Here is a 12054-nt window from a genome sequence, read left to right as displayed (position 1 = left end):
TCATGTTAGTTCTACATCAGCTGCCATTCTTGTGGTCGAATGTATCTCAAACCTTTTCTTTCTTCCTCCTCTTTACCAGCCACAACTCCAGACTCATTCTGCTAGAACGAATTACTAATATTCCAACCTGGTCATTCCCCGGGCAAAGCTGTAAGGTGGTGCCTTTGTGTATATAGATATAAAGGTAGAGAGTCATACAATATTTTAAGAATGCACTTTTCCACATTTCTTTACTACTGGGATGAATACATTTTGAGGTGGGTAGAAGATGCAAAGGTGTATGCAGGACAAAGCAGAGGGAGGTGGGACTTCCAGAATGACAGAGTAGGGAGCTCAGTGGACCTCTCTCCAACAAAACAAACTTTAACGCGTAAATAATTTTTAATAATCATTCAAATTCTCTGGAAACTGCCCTAAGAGCTAACAAAGAAACATTTCTTTAAGAAAATCTAAATATTGGGTCGCCTGGATGGCTCAGTCAGTTAAGCATCCAACTTCACCTCAGGTCATGATCTCACGGTTTGTGGGTTCAAACCATGCATTGGGCTCTCTGCTGTCAGTGCAGAGCCCACTTTGGATCCTCTGTACCACTCTCTCTGCCCTTCCTCTGCTCATGCTCTCTCTTTCTCTCTCAAAAATAAATAAACATTAAAAGAAAAAGAAAATCTAAATATCAGTAACACCGAGTCTGTGACATTGGAGCTCTGTTACCCCCTCCACCCCAACTCTGCATTATAAAAGCTCTACCCGGGGCATAGACAGCCAAGAAGAGAGGGGTTCACTTTCTTTTAAGCTTCCATTTTGGCCTTATAGTTTCACAGGAGGAGGGGCCGGTTGCTGGCATTTCTTGTTGCCCACGGGCCTGGGCCTATTCAGGGAGGCTCCGCAGAGAGGGCCATGTTTTCTCTTTCCTCACTCAGATTCACTTGTGTGGCAGAGACTTCGCATCAGGCAGGGCAGGCTAAACCTACTAGAGCGTGTAACCCCCGCCCCAGCTAGCTCCTGGAGTGGAGGTACCGGCCAGCCGAGGTGAGCTGAGCCAGCCAGGAGCCAGTACTCCTACCCCCAGTGCCTACTTGTAGAGCAGGGCTGTCACTCCAGGAAGAGTGGGTCCTCATCTTCAAGTCTGCTGGTACAGTGGCTCTGCACATCCAGGAGGAGAGCTAGGCCATAATGATAAAAAGTTCTGAAGTTCTGTCTCAGGGAATTATTTTAACAGAGGAGAGAACTCCAGGCCTAAGGGTGTTGTAGCAAACCACATAGATCTTGGTGTAGAGCCACTAAAAGGAGGCTGGGAGCTCTTGTATCAGAGAAGAACAGCAGAGCGACTGGAAACAGTAGAGAGATTCAGAGGAAGTTCAGTCAGGAAGAGCATTTCTGAAAGCACAGATACGTCGCGGGTTGGGAAGGTTGTGTGCACGTGCTAGACTGCACCTAGGGATCAAGGTGGACGGGGAACACATGGAAACATCCCCATGCTGCACATGCACTGCCATTACCATAGCGTGGTAGCCACCCTGGCAACACGGTTTTAAGCACAACCTCTAACCGAACACTGACTGCACAAGCTGCTCTCACACAGAGTAACTCCTAAGGAGTCAGGCTGAAAATTGATATCCTAGTCATCCCTGGTTATCTAGCACTGTGTGATGTCCCACGCTGTGCACTCTCAGCAGTGATCAGAGAGGAAAGATCCAAACTTGTAGTCCCTGGCTGAATGTAAAGAAAATTTGTAAACACTCCCAACTATGATAGCAGCCTTCAAGCTATACACATACGCAGTGGGAAAGGGTAACAATCTGACCAGCCAAGCCGGTTCCAGCACAACCTTCAACCAATAGGTTGTTAGTATGGACCCGCAAGTGATGGTGAGGTATCCAGACCAGAAAATTAAAAACCAGGGGGAAAATCTGAGCAGTAACATCAGAGACTGGACATTGGAGGGGAAGTAGACCTTGCCTAATGAGTTCAGCCAAGTCATAAAACAAATAAACAACCAATCAAGCAAACAAAAACAATCCTGGTGATAGCCAGAGATTCTAGAATATGTTACCTAAAATGTCCAGCTTTCAAAAAAAAAAAAAGAGAGATGCAAAGAACCAAGAAAGTGTGACCCATACACAGGTAAAAAGCGGATTCTGTGTCTCCCTTTCTCTCTGACCCTCCTCTGCTCGTGCTGTCTCTCTCTGTCTCTCAGAAACAAATAAAAAACATTAAAAAATATTTTAATGGACAAAGGACTTGAATAGTTTTCCAAGGAAGATATACAGTGGACCAAAAAAATCACATGAAAAAGTGTTCCATATCCTAAGTTATTAGGTAAATGCAAATTAAAAGCACAATGAAATATCATTTCCTAGCCACTATAAAGGCACACAGAAACAAATATTGGGAAGAATGTGGAGAGATTTGGGCCCTCATACATTGCTAGTAGGAATGCACAATGATATGGCCATTTGGAAACAGTTTTGTTATCCCTCAAGAAGTTAAACCTAGGGTTACCATGTGATCCAGGAAGTCTACTCTTAGGTATATGTCCAAGGAAAATAAAAACACAAAATTACATGGTAGTTTGTAGATGAATGTCTATAGCAGCATTAGCCAAAGTAGCCAAGAAGTGGAAACAACCTAACTGTTCACAAGCTGATGAATAGATAAATAAAATGTACTATATCCATATTATGGAATATTATTGGGAATTAAAAAATAATGAAGTATGGACACCTGCTACAACTTGCATGGACCTTGAAAACATGACGCTGAGTGAAAGAAGCTAGTCACCAAAGACCACATACTGTACAATTCCATTTACATGAAATGCTGAGAACAGGTAAATTCATAGAGACAAAGTAGATGGGTGGTTGCTTAGGGCTGGGATGGAGGTGGTGGGGGCAGAGATGGGACAATGGGGATTGACTGCTGATGAGTGTGGGGTTTCTTTTAGGGGGAACGAAAATTATTTTAAAATTAGATTGTGCTGGGGGTCACATAACCTTATCTATTTTTAAAATAGATAAGAAAGGGGAAATCCAACACATTAAAACAGGATTTTTCCTCTCTGGTCACCCATCAGCCTTATCTCTCTACATTTGCGCCCATCTCTCCTGGTAACTTATTTACAACAGTGATGAAACAATATGCACTAGAATTTTGGAGTTAAAAAAGAAATTGAAATTACTTATTTTACATCAACTAATCTGAGATCCAGAAAAATAAATGAGAGCTAGGTAGTCGCAGGGTGATGAGTCACAACATGTTTCTTGACTCCCAACCTGGTGTACTTAAGGAATTACATTCTCTTCCTTAATATCTGCAGCACCTAGAGGTCCCAAGACCTCAAAAAGTATGAGGACAAGGCTCCTAAGACTGCATGTTTTACACTGCAGGTCACCTTACATTAGTGCATGGTGAAATCATGTGAGTAGGGACCAGCATTAAAGTGAAACAATAGACTAGAAATTATTAGAATGCTTTATAAGTAGTAATGGAAAGAAATCTTTTGCAAAGGTATTGTTCACAGTTAGCTTATATTTTAATAAATATCTTTGTTTCTATATCTTTATTATCAATCAATCTGTGTGTGAGTGTGTGTTTATAGGGTTACAGTGTAAAATTTTTTCTTACTTTGGATGTGGCCAACAAAAAGTTAAAACCTACTGTGTTAAGTAATCCTGGAGGATGATTGTCTATGATTCTGAGCAGATGGTCACTTTAATTCTGCTCTTTGGTTCTGGGGCTTCTGACTCTCACAGTTACTGCCTGAAATCATGGAGCATTCAGGCGAATTTAGGATCCCTCTTTCACCTGGAAACTGTTGCTCAGTAAATTGTAGAAATTATCTGATAAATCCATTTCAGCTGTGCCAGCATCTTCTGCATAAACCTGTCCAAGGGGCGGGAAGCCACTCTGTCTTATCTCTTACTCACCATCTATAGGAGAGGAGCAAGGACCTAAGGTCCTGAGGAACTCATCTCAGATGCATGCCCTGTTTCGGCTTTAATCCATAATCTTGCCTTTACCCTTCTGCCTTAATCCCAGCAAGAAGGAAGGAGGGTATAATTGTTAATGCCCTGAGATTTGACCTCAAAGTGGGTTTTGACTCAATGATTGCTCTCCTATCTAAGAGAGTGCCAAAAAGCCCTAGAACCTACTCCTGTGTTTATCTATGTGCAAGGGGACAATCGCCTACACTGAATGAAGTTGAAAAGAGCCAGGGGATTGATTTAATGACGGCAGGAACTGGGCTTTTTCAATAAAGTAATTGTATAATATTCAGTTGCACCTGTATGTAGTTTAATTTACCATGTAAGTTTACCATTGGCTTCCTTTTTTTCCCCTTTAATTTATTTTTGAGAAAGAGAGAGAGAGAGAGAGAGAGAGAGAGAGAGAGCATGAGCACTAGCAGGGGAGGGGCAGAGAGAGAGAGAAGGAGAGGGAGACACAGAGTCTGAAGCAGGCTCCAGGCTCTGAGCTGTCAGCACAAAGCCTGAGGTGGGGCTCGAACTCTCGAACTGTGAGATCATGACCTGAGCCAAAGTTGGACATTTAACCTACTGAGCCACCCAGGGGCCCCACCGTTAGTTTCCTTAAAGGGACTCCATGATTCTGTTTTTTTTTTTTTTTTTTTTTACAGGAACTGTGATAATTTGTAATTCCTTGCCTACTTAAACATGTATTTCTGTAATAAACTTCAAACTCTGGCCATTCTTTTCCATCTTAAAAAATTGTTTTTAAATACATGCTCTAATTCTTTGAAACGCAGTGGAGTATTATTCCATCTAGATGGAATTTGGTTATCTGGCTCATATATCTGGAGCAAAAATGAGAACGAAGCAGTAAGACACCTCAACCCCTATTGCCTCTGTGAAGTAAGAAAAGCACACCTCCAAAGATGTGCACTAAAATCCATGCATTTCACTATTAAAGGAATCCTGTAGACAGGCCCTCTCTTACCTACGCCTCTCTCTCTCTCTCTCTCTCTCTTTTTAATAATTGTACGAAATTTGGTTGTTTTCTAAGCCAAACCCATGGTGAGTTGGAAACATGAAGTTAGAAGAGAGGGAAAAGTTGCTAAGGCAACGCACTAACAGTAAGGGAGGAAACAAAAGCAGGCACGAAACTGGGGAAGTACAGCAGCTTGGGGCCGTTTAATGAAGAGCAAATAATCCTCAACTCAGGAGGTACTCAGAGTGTCACTATTAGAGGAAGTAAATGTACTATAATAATGGCTCTGGATCATGATGAAGGGGTGATATTATGTCTGAATATCTATTTCAAAAGGAAGAAAGAGTCATAATACATTTTAGTAAGAGTACTATTTAGTGGGGCACCTGGGTGGCTCAGTAGGTTAAGTGCCTGACCCTTGATTTAAGCTCAGGTTATGAACTCATGGTCCTGGGATCGAGCCTGGTGTTGGGCTCTGCGATGGGCATGATCCCTGCTTCAGATTCTCTCTCCCTCTGCCCTCACCCACTTGTGTGCTCTCTCTCAATAAAAGAGTCCTATTTAGTAAGAGTACTTTTTAAATGAGAACATTTTGGTAATTACAGAGTCAATTAGAACTCTGTAGTTTCATATAACAGAAAACTTAACCTAAACTGATATAAGGCATAAAGAATTTATTGGCGGTAATCGAACAGTCCAGGCATATTTTGTTTCAGGAACAGATTAATCCAGGGGCTCAAAAGATGTTGGCAGGGTCTGTTTTTCTCTCTTGCAAGTCTGCAGTCTTGTAGATTGGCTTCATTTTTAAGTCTCGGATGGTGGTAGCTGACCCTTCTTATGCATTGCTGTGGACTGAATTGTGTCCCCCTCTAATTCATATATTGAAACTGTAACCTCTAACGTAACTGACTGTATTTGGAGTAAGGAAGTAATTAAGGTTAAACGAGGGCAAAGGTTGGAACACGGGTGCGATAGGGGACACCAGTGAGCTTTCACATGCCCTCTCTCCTCCAGGTGAGGGCACAGCAGGAAGGGAGTTGTCCCATAGCCAGGAATAGAGTCTCCAGGAACTGAATCTGCTGGCACCCTAATCTTGGACTTCCCAACCTCTAGAACAGTCAAACTAAATGTCTGTTGTTCAGTCCACCCAGTCTGTGGTACTTTTTACGGTAGCTGGAACAGACTTAGACATTTGTCCTTCCGGGTTTAAGTCTAGGGAAAAGAGCGTGCCTGTCTCCAGGCCACATCTGTTCTGATTGGATCCCGTGCCATTCCTGAACCAATCCCATGGCTGCGCAAATCTGTGCTCTCACTGGCCAAGCCTGAGTCTCCCCACATCCAGGGGTGGAGTGAGGGGAAGAGCTGCCCCCTCCCACCGCGGCAAAATCAGGGTACATAACCAAAACAGGGTGGCAGAATAAAATCCTCAGCTCTCTGAGAAAACCTGGTTCCCCAAAGTGACCAGTCCAGAAGAGATCAGGAAAATGTCTGAGGTTTAACTGTAGCATTTTTCTCCCTAAGAAGATGACACGTGACGTGAAAACTAATCAGCTACTGTGTATAAGGCAGCAATCCTTGTGTTAAATGATGAGTCCGGATTAAAAAGAAAAAAGAATATCTTCTCATTTATATTTTTGGTATAGTTGGTTTGGAGCTCTGCTTCCAAAGATCTACCAAAGTCATCTGAGCTCCCTGACTACAAGGCAGAGCACAGGAGAAGGGTAGAGAGGGGCTGGGGAGAGGAGCACGTGCTTGCTAGCTCGCTGGGTGTGCGGCCAGCCTCTGCTGGGTTCTGTCTGTGGTTCAAAGTCGTGGCTCAAGTGGAGGGAAAGGCTCACAGTGAGGCAGATGGAGCAGGTACATGGTGCACCCTAGTCCCACTCCTGTGAGGCAGGAAGCATTGTTGAGGCTTTGTAACTTAAGCAGGGGTGTGGGAAGGGGGGAGGGGAAGAGAGAGCAAACACCTTAAGTCCTATGTCAGGGGATCTAGTCAGGGCACACCCAGCCTCTGAGAAGCCCACCCACTGTTTTCCAAGTTTTTCAGGAAATGCACCACATTTCTACTGTGGTGTAGGCATGCACCCCGAAGCACGTTGTTCCATTTGGACTGCTAGGTTCTGGAAGAATTATGTCTTTGATGTCTCTCTTCTCTCGCTGTTTCTTTTTTTTAACTGCTATTGTGACCTTTTAAAAACTTTCCTTTGGGGGCTGCTTTAAGCAAGTGGCTACAGCTCAGGCTCACTGAAATCTGAACTTAGTCTAACAACAAGGTCCAATCCAGTGTTTTAATGTTGTTGTTGTTGTTTTTAAATACAAAACTGATTGCTTGGCCACTGAATTTTAGAATAGAATCAACATGACCCCAAATATCACATCAGATGGTCCAATATATTCTAGGCAAAAATGTTCCTTTGGCTTTTTTCTTTATTGTTTTAAAGATTTTAAAAACCTTCTTGAAAAGGAACTTTAAAACCCTTCTAAGTTGTTCTTGCCAACTATGATTCTGCTTTCCTGTTTTGTATTAACTTAATTTGGTCCAGACGTGCCTAGGTACAGTGCCATATTTTTCTTGTCTTAATTTTGACTCACATAAGTGCCCTGCAGTTTTCTTATTCATAGGTGAAATCACATCATAGACAGAGGAGACCACATTGGAGAACTGTCGATTTGTATTTAAAACTCGTGTTTACACTAGTGTCTGGTTCAGTTCATTGTCTTCAAAGACAGCATACAACTGTAGTTCTCTCAGTTACCTTTGTCATTTGGGGAGGTTTACTCTCCCCCTTTTCCTCCTCCCACCACATCCCTTGTCTTTTCCTCCCCACCCCCACACTCCTCATTTTTGCTTTCCTCTCCTTCAGTTTTCTCTCCCTGCTCCTCCTCCTTCCCCTCCTTTTCTGGTACAGTTTGCTGGGCAGCAGCTAGTCAGCACTTAGAAGAGAGGCTAGGAGGGGGTGCCTGGATGGCTCAGTTGATTAATCATCTGACCCTGGCTCAGGTCATGATCACACAGTTTGTGAATTTGAGCCCTGCATTTCTGAGCCCACTTCAGATCCTCTCTCTCCCACTCTCTGCCCCTACCCCACTCATGCATGAACACTCAGTCTCAAAAATAAACATTAAAAAAAAAAAAACAGAGGTTAGGAGAGTGGGTCCACCCATGAATAGGAACTGAGGGTGTGCCAAGTGTAGCCGTCCCCAAATTTCAACCACATTGACCCAGCCCAGGGCCCGGAACTGTCCCCATTGGAGGTTGCTGTAGTCCTTGGGTTGTGGTGACAGGCCTTTCCATAGAAAGTGCCTATAAATGGGTTGCCAGTGCAAGACTACCCTTCTCCCTGTCAGCATAGTCCCATGCATCACACATGCCAGCCAAGAGAAGAGGCCAGGTGGCACCAGCAAATGGCGAATGGTGCTGTAGGGAAGTTTGATGGTCTGGGATGCTACCAGAAGAGCCCTCCAAGCCTTTCCAAGAGGGGAACCAAAACCCGAGGGCTGGGCATGGGGAGCAGTCTGAAGTCACGTTCTGTGTGATTGGGTCTTGAACTGGCCCTTCACTGTGTAATTCGTGTTCTATCCAGGAGAATAGTGAGGTGGTTGGTTGGATGAAATCTTAGGACTTCTGTAGATTTAATCTGTCCTATGCCCACTTAACCAGAGAGGCGAGTGGTAGCAAGTGCTGTGGAACTGACTGTTGGCTTTGTGGCTTTGACTGAAGAAGGAGCCAGTCTGCTTTTCCAGAAGATGCTTCTGTTTCCAACAGAAGGAAAGGCTCCAAAGTCAGGGGCAGTAAGAGCATTCCAGAAACAGAGAGGGGCAATGTTTTACTTGTGATTCACATGCTGTCCGTAGAGCCTCGCCTCACCTGAGGAGCTAATGTGCTGATGGAAGAGGATGGCGTTATTTATACAATACACGCTCGTGGCAGTGCTGCAAGATTCGGTAAGGGAATGCACGCCGAGAACCCACACAGTGGACCTCAGGAAGATTTCAATAGTTACCTATTCTTTCATTTAACAAATATCTCTTTAGCATGTACTAGGGACTGGGGCTGTATGTGACGCTGGAAGACACTGGGGAGCCCAGCAGACATTCTCGCCCCTTTGGAGCTCGATTGTCATTATTTTTTATGCTCTTTGGGAGTAAAAATGTCTTAAAGCTGAAACAGGAGTAGACAAGAGGTAAACTACTCCCAGAAATTCCAAAGGAACTGGACCAGCACAAAGAGCAGAATACATTATAGTATTTCCAAGAGTGAAGAAAGGCTGCCAATGTTGAGGTTTGGGTTGGAATTTGGCAGCTGTCACTGACAACTGGATTGAAAAGAGACATGAGATGCCAGATGGGGTAATTCACAGTTTAAAACCACATGCCATGCTGTTTGTTTTCACCTCTGGAGCGTAACTGTGTCTCTTGAGGCTCCCTGGACAACCTCTGTGGCTGTAAGAGCAGGGCAATGTGCCCCCACATTATGCTGGCCGGAGGTGCCACTGCTGTGCTGTCCCAAATGCCTGCATGTGTTTATGCGTTCACTTTCCTGTAAGATGGAAGTAGTGGAAAGAGCTTCTGTTATCAGGGTTCTCCAGAGAAACAGAACCAATAGGATGTATGTGTGTGTGCATATGGGGAGAGATTTATTTTAAGGAGTTGGTATTATTGTGGGGGCTGGTGGGTCTGAGATCTGCCGGCCAGAGACTCAAGGAAGAGCTGATCGGGTAGCTCAAGTCCAAAGGCATTTCTCCTTCTTTGGGAACCTCTTTCTCTTAAGGCTTTCAACTGATGGATGAGGTATCTGCTTTACCCAAAGTCTACTTAAATATTAGTTACATCTTAAAACAAAACCTTTCACAGCAACATCTACCTTGGTGCTTGCCAAACATCTACACCTGGTAGCATAGCCAAGTTGACATATAAAAATTAACCATTACAGGGGCACCTGGCTGGTTCAATCTGTTGAGTGTCTCACTCTTGATTTTGGCTTAGGTTGTGATCCCAGGGTTGTGGGATCTCTAAAACAAAACAAAACAAAACTAATAATAAATTTTAAAGGCTCATCTTTTATTTATTTTTATTTTTATTTTTTTAATGTCTATTTTTGAGAGAAAGAGAGAGCATGTGCACCAGCAGGGGAGGTGCAGAGAGAGAGAGAGAATCCCAAGCAGGATTCTGTTAGCACAGAGGCCAACATGGAGCTCGAACCCATGAACCATGACCTAAGGTCCTGACCTACACTGAAATCAAGAGTCAGATCCTCAGTTGACTGAAACACCAGGAACCCCCACTCACCTTAAAAAAGATTAACAATCACAAAACATAAGAACATCTCTTCAATAATGTGCCCGTTGAGAGGGACACGATCTTTGTAGTCAGGCCCTGGGAACCATGGGGCCGTGAAAGAATGCCGAGCCAGATGGCAGCAGACGTGAGTCCTTGTCCTGCAGTCTGCCAAGAGCCAGCTGAAGGGCAGTAGGGATGTTTCTTCATTTCTTTGACAGTTTCTTAGCAGTGGTGGAGGTGAAGGGGGTGCTTCATACCATGTCAGTAATTTTCTAGCCCTTCTTCTGGATGGTTAGCTCTCTGAGGTCAGGGAATGTGTGTCTTTCTTAATTACCTCCAGCTCAACACCTCGTCCCAGTGCCATTGAACACAGTAGGCCTTTAATCAGAGTCTGCTGGATAGATGGATATAAAAAGGGTGGAATGGTGGTGAATGCTCTCGGTCTGCCACCACCTAGCCATGCCTCCCTGAATAAATCACATAGCTGGAGCTTGCATTTGGGTCTCTCTGACCCACTGTCATGCACTTATCCAGGCCCTACTGTCCTGGGTCTGACTGACATCTTTTTATCCAGCCTGCCAGTGTTCAGTTCTTGACTCCTACCAAACGCCTTGCAGCCCAGTGACGGGGCAGTGTGAATGCCAGCCGAGGATTACAGGACAGCGGTGTGGCTGGTGTCTCTCAGGAGCCTCCGACTTCCCCCACTGTCAAGGTAAGGAAGACAGCAGAATGCCAGAGGGTGGATTTCTTTCTGAAATGTGTGTGGCCAGACTCCCAGACAAGTCCCAGAGACCCACCACTGGTCACGTCCACACATTTTACCCTAATCTGCCTGGTTCCTCCCCAATTCGAGTCCATTGAAAATGCATGTATTGATGTGCATCCTCAAAGAAATCCAGAAATACTTTATTCCTAGGAAAAAAATTTTTTTAATTCCCATGTGTTATAAATTTATACTTCTTGATTTTCATGTAAGTTCTCTGTGTTGAGCAGTGTGGTAAAGGTGACCCCTTTTAGCTACAAGTGTTCCTTGACCTCCTCCCAAGGCATCCTGCCTTCTCTCTGGTTCTAGGCTCTCAGCACTGATGCTGGCTGCCCTGTAGTCCCCTGAGGGGTGATTCTAGTGGGTCCCCTTGCTGGCAAGCAGAGCAGGACCTTTGCTATGTTCTACCCCTGTCTCCTTGCTGCCCCTGGCCTCCTGAAGGGTTGTCTTCACACAGCACAGATGCAAGGGGAGAGGGGGTGACCTAGAGTCTGTTGAATTTAGAAAGAGTGAGCCAAGGGGAAACACTGCTAGTGTCACAGGCCATCCCCACTACTCACCCCTCGCTGATCTGGGGACATCGAGAGTGTGCTGTGCTCGTGGCAGAAGGCCGTCGGGGAGGTGCAGCCTCCGGTGGAAGGAGGTCCTGCCTGCTCGCTGCTCTAGAGGCCCCTCTCCCTGTTGTGGAGTGGTGTTCCAGGGAGTCTGCACCAGACTTCCCACTTGCAGAATGGTTTTCCCTGACGACATCCTGCTCTTGGTAACGCTTTGAGCTCAGCATTCACCTCCAACTTGATTCCCTCAAACCTTTCTCACCAGAATCCTGGTCAAGAGACCAGGTTTCCTTGCTTGGAAATTGTAGCCAGTAGTCAGGACAGTTCACTTTGGAGAAGGCCTGAAGGTCCCCAGAGTGCAAGGCTGTCCCGGTGTGTTGCTCACCTCCCCAGGGGTCAGGAGTGGAAGGAAGTGTTGTGGCTGCCGGGCAGAGGGGCAGGGAAGACAGGATAATTCCTCCAGAGCCAGATGGCAGCCCTGGTCAGCCTGGGCAGGAACCACAGTCAGGGCAGGGC

General features: G+C 45.0%; 1 protein-coding gene across 1 annotated transcript in view; it reads left to right on the top strand.

Moving 5' to 3' along the window:
• Positions 1-8838: 8838 nt before the first annotated feature.
• LOC115277422 (laminin subunit alpha-3-like) overlaps positions 8839-12054 on the top strand; it is a 154939-nt gene continuing 151723 nt past the window's right edge. The window contains 1 exon segment of the mRNA XM_029921573.1: positions 8839-8886. Coding sequence (XP_029777433.1) covers positions 8839-8886 — 48 coding nt within the window.

The sequence above is a fragment of the Suricata suricatta genome, chromosome 14 (assembly GCF_006229205.1).
Source record: "Suricata suricatta isolate VVHF042 chromosome 14, meerkat_22Aug2017_6uvM2_HiC, whole genome shotgun sequence".
Classification (NCBI taxonomy): Eukaryota; Metazoa; Chordata; class Mammalia; order Carnivora; family Herpestidae; genus Suricata; species Suricata suricatta.
This window is presented reverse-complemented; position numbering and strand designations above follow the sequence as displayed.